Raw genomic sequence first — 13,663 nt, forward strand, 5'->3', positions numbered from 1 at the left:
TATGTCTCTCCGCCACGCACTTGTCCCACTTTCGATCGGTTTCTTTTTTTCATTGCTTTTATTTTTTTTTACGTTTCTTCTCGATCGTTCGCGTTCGTAAAGTGACGCGCGATCGATAAGGGTTTCTAGATTTCAACAATCAACTCGTAAAACAGGAACGACGAAACGACGAACTCAACGACGGTTTGACGAGTTTCGCAAATTTGCACAGTTTCTTTTTTTCTTTTTTTCGGCCAGGTTTACGCACGGATCCGTGAAATGTGTCGCCGTTTCGTCGGTATCGTGGGGCGAATGCATCGTGTTTGCGAATGTTTCTCGCAATTATTCTTTTTTTTGTCGTTTCGATAAAAACATTCGTGGAAAACGTTTATTGGATCGCGACGTATCGGAAATCGGTGGTTAAGAAGTTTATAGTAATATCGACGCATCTTACCGATTTGATCGATATTTAGTATCGGCCGAACGACACTTAATTGATTACCTATCGGAGCCGATTCCGACGAGATCTCTATCACTGTTGGAACACGTTTGGGATTTAAGAAAGTCGTCAAATACCGATCTCACCTAATCTGCGACAACAACGCGCCCGATCATCAACGATCGTAAATAATTCCCGACTAATCTGGTCTATATTTCCTTTCAAATTCGATCGCCGATTAGATTTTTCATTCAAAGCATTTATCGTTAGTATTTATTTCTTCGCTCTTTAAACCGTTTTCTGTCCGTTTCATCGTGCATCTCAACAATGTTCGTAAAAAGTATCCGTGCATCGGGAGGCGCTCGATATTGAATGGCGACAACGACACGCTTACGGAATAATATGTTAGTAACCAGTAATACGTTAAATCTTGGTCGATCGAGGTAACTCTTACGCGATGTATACATTATTTAATAACGAGATTCCTGGTCAGGAATAAATATATTCATACGGTATCTAGTTTCACACAAATGGACGCAATAGCGAATAATATTTCGTAAGATATCCTTTATTGTTTGTAACGATTTGCAATCCCGTTTCTATAAACTTCCTCGAAATCGAATCTCTCTCCGTTGTTCCAAAAAATAGCAAACTTTTCGGTACGAACTTTTCAACTCGTTCTCGTGCGATTTGAATCTCTCGGCTCTGTCACTTATTATCGGTAAAAGCATACGTGTATATATCCTCGACAGCAGCGACCGTATGAATATTTCAATTTTACACTCCGCAACGAGTTACTCGATCCCCTTCGTAATTGTTTATACGTTAATTGGCAAAATTTCAACGCATCGGATCGTTAACACAGTATTCCGCGCGCAAAGTCTCTTCCCCCATTGGATGCAGAGTGCATCAAACGGCACGGACACGCGCAATGGTGCATGGTTGTCCGAGAAATATGAAATTTGAGCCGGCACGCGAGCGCGCATGCGCGAAACTCGATTCTCGATGATTTCACGAGGCTGCGCCGCGCCGTAAGGACGGTTTTTTCGTTTTTTCTTTCTCCTTTCTTTTTTTCTTTTTTTCCTCCCTCGTTTCTTCTTCGAATTGAAAGAACCGGCCCGCGAGAGAAGACGCCCGTTTTGTAGCATAAATGGTGAATTAGCAGAGTAACGAATCCGCCGAATTATTACACGTAAATACGAAATAAGCGTAGAGTAGAAACGTTTTCGTGGCTGTGCCGCGCTATCCGATCGACTACGAACACGAATCGCGAGATTCTCGTTTTCGTTCACTGTTCGTCCCACAATGGAGCGGTACCGCGCGCAATCGCGGATATTCGTCCTGTGTTATTCATATTGTTTTTTTTGTCTTTTCTTTTTTCCATTATCCACTTACCGTCGTTCCGTGCTTCCCTATCGCTATCTACTTATTTACATACTTACCTAACTATGAATTTCTCGACTACGCGCGTCTATCTATTTGCCTATCTACAACCGTCTACGTAGTTTTGACCTATCTATTTTTGGCCGGCCAACGAACTGTCCGATCCACGGAACGGAGACGAGCCTAAATGCGTACAAATTTCGAACGACCCTCCGACCCGTTGTTCGTCGAAATTTGAATCACGTTACGCGTTGAAAATAAAAATTTTCTCGATCGTCGTTCGAAACAACCCTTTCGATGTTAACGGTGACTAGAATCGTCCAGGACACTCGCTGTACCCCATCGATGGGCTACGGTCACCCGTCGGATGACTATAGTCATGCGCGTAGTTGTCTGTTCGAATTTTCTTTGACAAAATTTTCTCGTAGCAAGCGTTTCGCTTCGTAACGGAAGTTTGATTACTCCACGATCGTACATTCGCGACCAATACCACTGTATCGAAAAGGTTAAAATTCCGTCCGTCTCCGACTCGGGACCGAATAGTTCCGACTGTGCACGACCAGCCGGGGGACTGTCCCTTTCCGATAACCGAACGAGTACGGCGAGAGTTGCACACGTTCTACGTACTGTGAGCAGCTGAGAAGATGACCTGTGGAAGGAACCGATGGCCCTCGAAGGCCTGCGAAACATTTCTCGACGCCTGTCACACATTTCCCACACAATGTGTTACGTTCCCCCTTTTATCCAAACGACATCTTTTCAGCTGTTCGTGGTACTGTGCCCAGTTGGGAAGATGACATCTGGAGGAAATTACGTATCAATTCCCAATCGATACACTCCTTTCGCAACACGGTGTACCGTATTCCACTCGATCCGAGTATCACCTTTCCGGTTCCTCGTAGTACTGTGCGCAGCTGAGAAGATGACTTTTGTGGGAAATCGACGGTTTTCGATGTCCCGCGAGAAAAGATTCGACCGTTATTCGCATTCACCCCGTACCGCGTCCCTCTCGATCCGGAAGTCATTTTTCCAGCCCCGAACCGTACACGGAAATGGACCAGAGGGGGGAACGACCATTATTCTCGGCCACGTAGCGTCGGTGAACGACCCGGGCGTTAATTGTCACGTGATCGATGCGTTTTAAAAACTAGATTGTAAACCGGTCCGCGAGATGCTCGCGTACGTTTGCTCGCGGCAAGCGTCGGTGCTCCGGCTCGAAACACGCGCGCGGACTAAAACTGTTATTTAAATCACCGCCTCTCCCTCACGAGCACAGGAGGAGGAAATCGTGGACAACGGGGCAAAACGGCGGGTAACGAATGCCACGGAGCGGAAAACAGTAGTTGCGATGACACCGTTCTCTACGGCCGTAACGGATGGCGGCTACATCATACTATTTAGCATTAATGAACACTTGGCGCAGTGAATCGCGAGCGAGGATTCGACTCGGGGGACTGACTCTCGTAGCAAAAACCTCCGGAGGGTATGCGTCGTCTCGTTCCGTAAAACGAAAAAGAAGCTGACGGCGACGCGAAAATTATCCCACCCGGTGGGAACCGATCGCCATTGCGAATCTTATCATTTATCAACGGCCACGTACATTTACCACGAGCATCGCGTAAAGAAAATCGCGTTAGCTTCGTTGGTAAGGGATGGATAAAAATCGTGTTGGAGGATTTGGGTGGTGGGGTGGTTGGGGGGTGCGCGTTCGCCCGCTCGCAACGTTCGACGTTAATTATCGAATGCAATTATAAACGCGATCGCGGCCGTTAACCGTGACCGTAACCGTTAATCGTAAAGTATTGTCGTCGATTCATTCGAGAGCGGAAAAGCGCTCTCGCGCGTCGTGCGGGTCGCACGAAAAATTGGAAAAGATCTCTTCCCATCGTCGTCATCCTTGCTTCTTCGGAGCCGTGTGTGTGTGTGTACGTGTATGTCTTTGTCTGCACGGCTTGTCCCGGGTCGTTTTTAGTTTTGCTTTCGGTGTTTTGTTTTTTTTTTCCCTTTTTTTTTGGTTTCTCTTAGATTCGGTTCCGCTCGATCCGGATCGTCGATTCGACCGTGATCAAAGTATGCACGAACAAATACGTAAACGCGTCCGCGTGTTTGTTTCATTGTATCTCGCAGAACGGTAGTTTGCCGGTCAGTTCCTTGGTCTGCTCCTGATCTTGGCTGTTGGCGCCCTCGCTCTTCGGGCTGCCACCGTCTTCTAGCGAGCCCCCACCGCTACCGTGAGGGCAAATTGATTGTCATCTGAGCGCCAGGGTCGAGATCATCGGTGGTCGGGACGGTTTGTTGTCGAGAATCCTTTCGATTTCGTTCATTATGTTGGCGTTCAATTTCGGGATCAGCTGGAAAAGTGACGTGGATCAGTTTCGAGTAACGGTGTCGCGAAACGGAATCAAAGATGGTTATTTTTACACGAATAAAATCAAATTTGCACCGATTCACACGCTCGGACGGTAACGTTTTCATTTCGTTGATCCGGTAACTCGAATTCTCTAAAGCGTTCACGAAACAGGAACGCTGATACTTGTAAATCATTAAATTACTCTCGTCGATGATACTACGAAGTAACAAGTACATCGACGAATTATCCAATATCTTTACTTTCTGTACCACGGTTCAACATCGTGGTCATCCTTAAGTATGAAAAACTGACGTGACGGTGAACGTGTTGATGTCGGAGCGTAGCCGAGAATTCTCGAAGGAAGGACATAAATTGTTGAGTTTGTTAATAAGAAAATTACCTGTAAACTCTGTAGACTCTCGTACAGTTGATCTATGTTTGATGCACCGAGGAGAAGGCACTGAACACTTTCATTCTTTAAGGACCACGCAATGGCCAGCTGCCCGAATGAGCAACCGAGTCGTTCCGCAAGGGCGCACACGTCCCGTAATTTGTCCGAATATTTTCGCGTCTCGTCGTCACCGGTCTTCTCTTTCCAGCCATATTCCTGCTGAAACACAACGAAGGTAACGATCACGGTCACAGGCTGCACCTCCTATCTATTATTTGCATTGTACACTTAAACGTATCGGTATCGAGCCTACGCACCTCTTTGTACAAGGATTGCGTTTCGTCCTCCGTCCAACTGAACGACGAATATTTATTCTGAAATCGTAAACGTTTTTAATTTTAGTCACGAGGACTTTTATCGTTTGTATCTGGCGTCGTAAACGTTACGATTAAGCTGTTATTCCGATCCAGATGGTCGGTTTAGAAACGATCTTCGTAAACGAAAAACGTCAAGCAAACAAAATTTTCAGCAATTATTCTCGATGTTCCACGAGGTGTCGACCGTCTAACCGATGACATTGATTGGACCTTTCTTGAATATCCAAATCAACCGATTAAAATTTTTCTATCATTCGTACACGAGCGTTGGTGATTCACTTTACTATTTTCATCGTCTCTCAGTCCTCGGTTTGTGCAATATCCAAATCGAAAGACTAATGTGCTTTTGAAATCGGTACGGTATTCCTTCTGAAATTATACGCGCGGTGTACAACTCCCGTATATTGCGGAAGTTCGTTTTTTTTTTTCTTTGTATTACGTAATAGTTTCACCGACAACGAATAATGATGACTCTAAAAGCGATAAGTTTCCAGTGCTTGAAATGCAACCACTTTAAACGCGGTTACCGTGTGCGAACACTTATTAACATATAAAACATGTTTTTCTTTCATTTCTTATCGCGATCGGAGGCCATTTCGAAAGTGGATAAAAGTACACATTTTTTAAATTGTTTTTCGTAGTTTTATCGGATTGCGATAAAGTTAAGGCTTCAAGGACGTAATTTCGAGAAAACAATTACGGCTTCAAGAGCAACGATCGAAAAATCGATGTTTCGGATCTTCTGAATCGGAACACCGTCTTAAATTTATCGTTCGTGTTGGAAATTTTGTCCAGCAACGTTACCTTGTAAGAAGATCTCGACAAAAAGGAGACTCCGTAATCTTCTGGTTTCGCAGAAACCATACCAATCGTGACCGTGGACCATGCCATCAGACCCACTCCTACAAGGAGAGACATTTTTATCGAAACACCCACAGTATCGTCGATCGTGAAATTAGAATCTATTGTGTTTATCGCGTACCTATTTTGTTGTACAACTCCGGCATATAGAGTTCTGGCTTTTCTCTATAAAACAGATGATACTCGGCTTGTTCTACGATCGGTGTGACGCAGTTAAATTGACGACAATTCGTGTACGCTTCCATGATCTCGACCGGGGTCCAACGTGACGTTCCCCAGTACATCACCCATCCTTTGCTTATCACGTAATTCATAGCGCGCACTATCTCTGAAAGAGGAACAAGAAGCTGAAGAAAAAGGAAAAAAAAAGACGAAAGTGAGGACGAACAACGTGCGACCGCTGCGAACGCGCGCGAATTTTCGCCACGTATCGTTACACAATTGGAGAACAAACCTTCCATGGGACACATCGGATCGACTTTGTGAATCATCACTATGTCGATGTAGGAGAGCTGCAGCCTGACCAGGGACGCCTGCACCGATTCGATGATGTGTTTGCGCGACAATCCTCGACCCTCTGCCCTGCGATCGAATTTCCGTGAGTACGTTTCAAACTTACGATTTTCGAGTAATCCGGCAACTGTATCTACTTCGTGCATCGTACATTTACATTTTATTCCTACGTGGAGCAACCCTTTCGAATTTGGAATTTCGAACGCGGTACAATTTTGGAAGATTATATTTTCGAGATAGAAGGTACGAATCGAAAAGTGGACGATTTTACGCGCAACAGTGAACAAAAAACGCGGAACGAAATCTAAGCTCGTCGCGAGACACTCGATTTCGAACGTTAGTAAATAATTCGGTAGCGGTTGGCGATTGTGTCTGTCCATTACTCGTTATTTCTATTTCCCTTCGTGGTTGTAAATATAGTCGTATAGCATTATCCGTGTTCCATCGATCCTACTATCTTTTAACGAGTTATATAACCAGTTAAAACGGATAATACCATTCGTCCGTGAATGTTTACACCGACACGAGTAGAAACAACGTGTAATGGACAGACACGCCTGGCAAAGTAGAACCAGCACGCGCACTTACGCCAGGAATTGTCATACTCGATTCTCCACTGAATTCCGTATTTCATTTTCGCAAGAAATCACACTATACCGCGTTGGACCGTTTCTGTAACACCCAGTGCGTTGAACATCAGAAAACGACAACCGCGCACCACCAGCCTCGAAAGGGTTAATATCCTATTTGACTTCGATACAAGGTCGCGTTACGATCATACTCACTTGGTATTCCAGTATATCTTGGTGGTGACGACGTAGCTGGAACGATTCCAAGCGCGCCTCAACAAAATTCGCCCGAACTGGATTTCCGCCCGGTGACCACTGTGGGCTTCGCTCAAGTCGAACACATTTATGCCACTGTCGTAGGCGAGAGCGACCACAGCCTCGGCCGCCTCCTCGCTAGTGCAGCCTCCAATGCCAAAAGTCGTCCATGTACCTGCACGCGTAAAGCAACTCCGTTAGGTAACACGTCTACATCCAGGTGGAACTTTAAAATTCAATTTCCCATTTCCTTTCGAACCGAAGTCGTCGTTGCGGTGCAACTTTTTGGAAAATCATCTCGTTCGCTTCTACCTACCGCTTTCTCTTCGCGCAACATGGATACCGGGTCCGAGGATCGTTAGCGAAACGATGCGCATACTCGCTTACCTTTGATCTTCTCTCGTGGGTGGTTGGACAGAGATCACTGGAAAATTGCTGCTACTCTTACGTGCTTTCGCAAACGTTACGCGCGTAACTACTGTACCCTCTTGACAATTGCCTTAATCGCCGTCTTCTACCTTCCCGTTCTTTATATTTCGCTGCTTTTAACTCTTCGGGGCACAACAGTGGGTTAGGAAACGTCCCGCCTTTTTAATACCCCGATGTGCACGGGACACTTCTCAACCCACCGTGAAAAATTGAAACAACTCCGTACAATTTCCACCGTGAGATCGTTAACGTTCTCGATAATTAAATATCCAATTAATCGATCGTTTAACTTCACTTATTTTGTATCGTTTCGCGCGATCCATTCTACGCACCGTGATATTGTTAACATTCTCGTAATTAAGTATCCAATTAATCGATCGTATAACTTTAGTTATTTTGTTTCGTTTCGCGCGATCAGCGACTATGCCCCGAAGAGTTAATCCCTTCGTTCTTTCCTCCGTTTACTCGCAATTTCTACTGCACGGGGACAAACAGCGTACAATAAATTCACTCGGTTGAACTAGGAAATGCGTCTTTGGCTACTCAGCGAGCATCGAGTGACGTGTACGCCTACCCAATCGTCATCCAGTACCGTCTCTCAGGTTGCGACAGAGTGGTTTTCACCGTGTATCACATTCTACTTCGCGTCTACCTCGAGTGACACTTTCCACTTGTCTCCTGACGACAACCCGAGAGTCGGTGTCGTACCTTGAACACTCCCAGCACGGTTCGTCTCCACGAAACCAGATCCCGCGAAACTCGAACACTGTGACTACGTACACAAACACGACCGTTTCACGGTACTGTCTCTCAGGTTGCAGCGGAGTCGACGTTGAATCTCGTCCGTCTCTCGAGTGGGCACATCTGCCGAGCTCGCGACAACCGGAGAGTCAGTGTCGTACCTTGAACGTCTCGCTCGTGACCAGACATCGCGGGAAGCTTGCATGCGCTCGTATTGGCAGAAGAGAAAGCGTCGTAAAGCGGTAAGCAAACGTGGAACAGGGTAAAGAACGGATAGAAACGGTAAAGAAAAGGAAAGAGTGTGTATCGGTGGGAGAGGATCGAGAAGGAGAACGTAAGCGTGGAGAAACGTCTCTCGGTCGAGAACTATCGGGTAGCGGAGAAACGGCTACTTTCACGAATATTGCAACTCGCGAGACAAGCGAACTTCAGCGTACCATAGTCCGAAGCGATCAGAGAGTGCGAAGAAGAAGCGTATCACACCGAAAGAATGAAAGAAATTACTGACGGGGGTAGCCGCGAAAGATTCTTTTCTTTTTCTTTTTTCCGATTTTTCTTTTTTTCTCTCTTTTTGGTTTCGTTTTTTTTTTCTTTCTTTTTTTTTTTTTTCTTTTTTCGACTCTACGAAAGTGGGGGAAAACATTCAGCGTACCTAATCCAACATTGGAAACACGTAGACCGCTTTTGCCCAAGTTGCGGTAGCGAATACCTGGCGAAGGATGCTGTAAGCGTTGCGCTTGTGCGGCAATGCAGTTAGTCAGTAGCTGTTCCTTCGTTCCAGCGGTATTGCTGCAGTGCACGCCGGTGTCCACACCGCCGCCGCCACCGCCGCCGCCGCCTCCGACGCCGCCGCCGCCGTTGAACTCTTCCATGCAATCCAGACTCGCTATAGGTGCACGGCAGCTGCGCGCACAAAGTATACAAAGTATTAATAGGTTACGATCGATCTGAAGGCTCGATACAACCACGCGAAAACCTTTATGACTACACCTACCACCGTGATATATCGTTCTCGTCAAAGTCCGTTTACGTGTGTTCGCGTCAAGTATCGACTGAAAATAGATTGAAAAATTTTCGCAACGATCACGGGTGCTGTGAAACTCGCCGCCGCCACCGCCACCGCCGCCGCTCTCGCGCGTTCTGCACCCGAAGTTTAATTTAACGCGAAGGATGAAGAGATTTAAAGGTCTCCGCTGCCTACGAGCACGCTTATAAATCAACGAGGAAATTTATAAAGCCGTCGATGGCGTTTACGTCGCGATATTTTCGAATCGTTTTCGGCGGTCGTCGGAACCGGTCGATAAAATACCACGGAGACGGAGAGAGATAAATTGCGATCGATCGCAACGAACAGGGATATTCTTCTTTCTTTTTTTCCCGTCGTTAGAACGGCTGCGAACTGTTCGTTGAAGTGCATCGATACTGCATAAATTTCGAACCGAAGATTGATGCGTTTTAGAGTTCGATATCGGTTCGACGGAGAAGATAGATAAACGCGACGATGGAAAATCACGCGCAATTGCGATAATTCACTCGATGGTAAATTTTTACCTCTGTCACGAGCGTACGCGTAATTCCACGTTGTGTAACGAAAACACGATTTTTCGGTATACGAAAAATTGAAATACGAGCCGAGGACGATCGTACGACGTAGTATCGAGTACCGTTCTAGAATCGGAGAGAATGCCACCGTATTCGTATTCAGGGACCTTTGAAAAGGTTACTCGGCGCATAAATCAACCACCGATAATTATCTCCCATGGCTCCTCGCGATAGAACACGATGTCGATGAATATTCCCCGATTCTGCCCGGAACCGATTTTTCGATCTATACACGTGCATCCACGCGGGAGTTGCGCAGAGATGGGGTTCCTCGCGACGTGGTGAACGTGTCGAGTAATTCTTCGGTTCCGATTCTATCCGAGCCCGTCGTAATTTAATTCCACCGAGTATTCAATAAATTGTCATCTCCGATCGAGCCGACGTAGGTATTACGTAAAATACATAAGTCGAGCTGATCTCCGAACACGTCGACACCGGATTGTTACGGAACGAACTGATCCGTTTAGACAGATTATTTTAACGGAAAGTAAATTTGCATTTTTTTCGTTAGATCGTTTCTGGGCTTATCTTCCGAAACGGAGCGGAAAGCTGGTGAAAATCTTACTCACCGATAAATAGTAGGCAGCGAGTAATAGTCGTCATCCTCCATACTACTGTTCGTGTTCGCATTGTTATTCGTATCGTTCCCCGCCGTGGACGTATTGCCGAGATTGCACAGCATTAAACGAGACATTGTCGTGTACGTTGAAATACCACACCGGAAAGAGCGCCCACGAGCGCCTTCGAAGTAACGTGGAGAATTTCGGGGGTCGGATACGACGAAAGGGAGAAGGAGGATCCAATAAAATAGATCGATCGAGCACGGTTGCGGAAGGTCGGCTCTAAATTCTCTTCCCTTGTCCGTGAAACGGTACGAGGTTGGCCGTGGCTCGTTCCCGGGACCCGTGCCTCATAGTTCGCCAACGAACCGATCGGTGTCACGTTGCATCGTCGTCGTGGTAGTCGTATATGGTCGTCGATTTCGTTACGATCGGTGGCACGACGACGACAACGACGACAACAACAACAACAACGTGGATATCCACGATCGGTGAACGACGGGGGCGATCGGTTGCTTCCGGTGTATCATTCGATCGCAAGAATCGCTGCGAGCTTGGTGTAATTTTTTTCTTTTCTTTTTTTTTTTGTTTTTTTATTTTTTTAATATTATATGTTTCGAAGTTGCGTTAACGTTTATGATATATATATTTTATTGCGCATACGTTATTATAGGCACTAGTTTGTTCTTTACTTAAGTTATTTAGGCACCACAGTAAAGAAGTTATGAGTACAGGTTCAGCGACTATCTCCGGGTAGATGGGAACGGTGAACGTTTACCCCGTTTTCTTGTTTCCTTTCTCCTCTCCTCTCTTTTCTTTTCGTATTCCTGGCCTCCCCCCTGGGCACAGAAAACCCGTGTATCGTCGCGCGCGAGTGAAAAGTCAAAGAGAGAGAGACACACCACTTTTCTTTCTTGAACGCCGCCGTTACGATACGGAACGGTGGTCGATATGAGCTTTCGATATGTGGAATACGATCGCTGTACCGTGCGCAAGAAACCGGGGCAACTGGGCCCCTGTCGGCGATGTTACGTTCGCCCCGCGATCAATTATTATTTTGCCTGTTGGGACTCTCCTGGAGCCAGCTCGTGCGAAACGTTCACCGACGAAAGAAACGTAATCACTGTCGTGCTCGTTTCACCGGGCTCTAGTCCACCGATCCATCGAGTTTTCGAATTCCGTTATCTCCGTGGGGCTAGGCGTTCGTCGGAGTCGTCGATTCCGTTCTCGATCCGTTGTCGCGCGACAGCGGTAACAACGTTGCCTCCAGTTCCGCTTCCGGTTCCACCACGGTGGTCAACTTCTTCTTGGTTTTCGGCTTTGATCGCGATCTCGGCTTCGACTTCGATCTAGCGTTGAATCGCGGCTGCGTTTCGGTATTGCGCGCCAGTTCCAGCATTAACCTTCGTTCTCGATCGCGTGCCGTGCCACGTAAGAACATTCGACGCGGCGGGTACTATTTTAGCGATCCTCGTTTCGGTTGGATGTTTCTCGCCCTCCGTCGCGATCGGTTCTCTGTCCCGTGTTATAACCGTGTGCGCGCCTCCGTCTCTGTATACGTGTGATGTACACGCGCCCCGTTTCCTTACGAACGTGCCGGGGTTACGGTGTAAAACAACAGTTTCGCGAACAACGACAACGACTACGGAAACAGGGTACACGGTTACGGTCGAAATGAAAGGAACACCGAAACGACAGGGATGAACGTAATAAAGTTGTCCGGGTAAAAATTGTTGGTTTCGTTGAGGAATCCTATTCGTAGAAACGGGGGTGAGTGTTATACCTCCTACGTGGTAAGCAACACTGCACAACTCCTCTTCGATACAACGCGACTCCCACCTCTTTTTTCCCCAGCGGCGGAGGTGCTAGCGAGCGTGCGTGCCGCCTCCGTGCCACCGTGCCCACCGTGCCCACCGTAACACCACCGTTACCTCTGCGATATCCTTCTACGAGTACGCGTACGGAGCCGATCGAGCCGTAAGGCGCGCGCGCCTGCGCCCGCGCAACCCGTTCGCACCGTGTGCCGCGCAGCACCCTCTGAGACGGTGCGGTGGACCGTGGTGGGGGAACAGAGCGAAACGGACGGAGTGGGGAGGGGAAACGAGCAGCCTCGTCCCCTACGCTCGCAAGGGTTGCGGTCGCTTTCAGAGCGCATGACGTTGCCTACGTCGCATTCAACGCATTCAGCGCATTCGCCGCATTTGCCGCATCGAGTCCCTCTCGGAATTATAGTATCTCCCGATTCTCTGCCCTCTGCTCCGTTCTACCCCTTCCCTTCGCCACCGTGTCTACCCTACGGCGAAACAGAGACCTCTGTCCCTTACCACCGTACCCTTTGTTCACCCTCCCATGGAAAATGCGCGACTCGAAAACGAATACGGGCACGCTTTTCCACTTTTCATCGACAACGACGACGACGACGACGACGACGACGACAACGACGACGACGACGAAACAAAGTCTCGCGACCGGCTCGGTATTTTCGCGCGATCGATCCTCCCGGCCGAGAGGAGGGGGCACGTACAAAGGGGCCTTCGCGCATGAAACCGTGTACTTTCGTTTTAGTTCTTTTTTTTTTTCTCACGCACCGGGAATCGCAACCCGGGGTGTCTCGTACGTAACGCGAAACGGAGCGGAATCGAAAACGCGAACGGGCAACATCGTTCTCGCGCGACAACGCCGCATTGCGGATCCGGCGTGCTGACGTGCAACTGACCCCTTCCTGAACCGTTTATGACCGCCCACGTTGTTCGACCTACCGACCTAGTACGCGCTCGACCTACTGCCACCCCGACCCGGCTACGCCGACCCTTCTCGTTACACATCACCCTCTGTCACACGCCACCCCCTGACACGTCGCCTACGTTCGTCGTCCACCGCGTAGGACACGCGAGAACGTCCGAGAGGGGACTTCTTTTCTTTTCGCCTGGGTTTCTCTCTGTTTTTTTTTTATTCTTTTTTTTTAACTTTTTTCTCGAGTGTACCTCGACGATGCGCGACGATGTCTCGTTGCAGTTCGAACGTTCTCGAATAATCCCCCTCCCCCATCTCTGTAGTACACTCGCGAGGTGGATAAACGCAAAATATACTACGACGTATCCTGGTCTCTCTACCTACCTGTGAGGAAAATCCGCGCTGTCCCGACGTGAGTCTCTGCTCCTCACTGAAACGAGTCTGCGACGCGTGGCGATCGCATTCCCTTCTCGGGTACGAA

The 13,663-nt window shown here is 47.7% G+C and overlaps 3 protein-coding genes across 4 annotated transcripts in view; 2 read left to right on the forward strand and 1 right to left on the reverse strand.

Moving 5' to 3' along the window:
- On the reverse strand, positions 1-10,594 carry Hk (potassium voltage-gated channel subfamily A regulatory beta subunit hyperkinetic). Of its 2 annotated transcripts, none has more exons than XM_076322230.1 (9): positions 10,459-10,594; positions 8,940-9,190; positions 7,079-7,292; positions 6,235-6,362; positions 5,902-6,108; positions 5,724-5,821; positions 4,860-4,916; positions 4,552-4,758; positions 1-4,152 (listed from the first exon to the last, which is right to left on the reverse strand). In XM_076322230.1, exons 1-9 carry the CDS (start codon positions 10,581-10,583, stop codon positions 4,051-4,053), a joined length of 1,389 nt encoding a protein of 462 aa, XP_076178345.1. In that variant the 5' UTR covers positions 10,584-10,594; the 3' UTR covers positions 1-4,050. The 2 variants fall into 2 exon arrangements, with proteins under 2 accessions (XP_076178345.1, XP_076178344.1); XM_076322229.1 differs by having other exon boundaries at positions 4,552-4,761.
- On the forward strand, positions 7,970-8,533 carry LOC143152308 (uncharacterized). Its single transcript, XM_076322277.1, has 3 exons — positions 7,970-8,042; positions 8,136-8,273; positions 8,361-8,533. Exons 1-3 carry the CDS (start codon positions 7,970-7,972, stop codon positions 8,531-8,533), a joined length of 384 nt encoding a protein of 127 aa, XP_076178392.1.
- The window catches only part of LOC143152282 (sodium/potassium/calcium exchanger 4), a 24,160-nt gene continuing 19,015 nt past the window's right edge, over positions 8,519-13,663 (forward strand). The window contains exon 1 of the mRNA XM_076322227.1: positions 8,519-8,529. The gene's annotated coding sequence lies outside the window, so the exon portion shown is untranslated. The remainder of the gene's footprint in view (positions 8,530-13,663) is intronic.

The sequence above is a fragment of the Ptiloglossa arizonensis genome, chromosome 10, assembly GCF_051014685.1.
Source record: "Ptiloglossa arizonensis isolate GNS036 chromosome 10, iyPtiAriz1_principal, whole genome shotgun sequence".
NCBI lineage: Eukaryota > Metazoa > Arthropoda > Insecta > Hymenoptera > Colletidae > Ptiloglossa > Ptiloglossa arizonensis.

Bases quoted from the DNA above. Each gene is read 5' to 3' on its own strand.
- Hk (XM_076322229.1), bottom strand. From the start codon at position 10,583: ATGTCTCGTTTAATGCTGTGCAATCTCGGCAATACGTCCACGGCGGGG. The intron at 4,917-5,723 runs GTAACGTTGCTG...TTACGATTTCAG, and splicing joins TGTCGAGATCTTCTTACAAG to AATAAATATTCGTCGTTCAG. The intron at 4,762-4,859 runs GTGCGTAGGCTC...GTTGTGTTTCAG, and splicing joins CGCAATCCTTGTACAAAGAG to CAGGAATATGGCTGGAAAGA.
- LOC143152308 (XM_076322277.1), top strand. From the start codon at position 7,970: ATGCCCCGAAGAGTTAATCCCTTCGTTCTTTCCTCCGTTTACTCGCAA. The intron at 8,043-8,135 runs GTACAATAAATT...ATCGTCATCCAG, and splicing joins ACTGCACGGGGACAAACAGC to TACCGTCTCTCAGGTTGCGA. The intron at 8,274-8,360 runs GTTCGTCTCCAC...ACTGTCTCTCAG, and splicing joins CCTTGAACACTCCCAGCACG to GTTGCAGCGGAGTCGACGTT.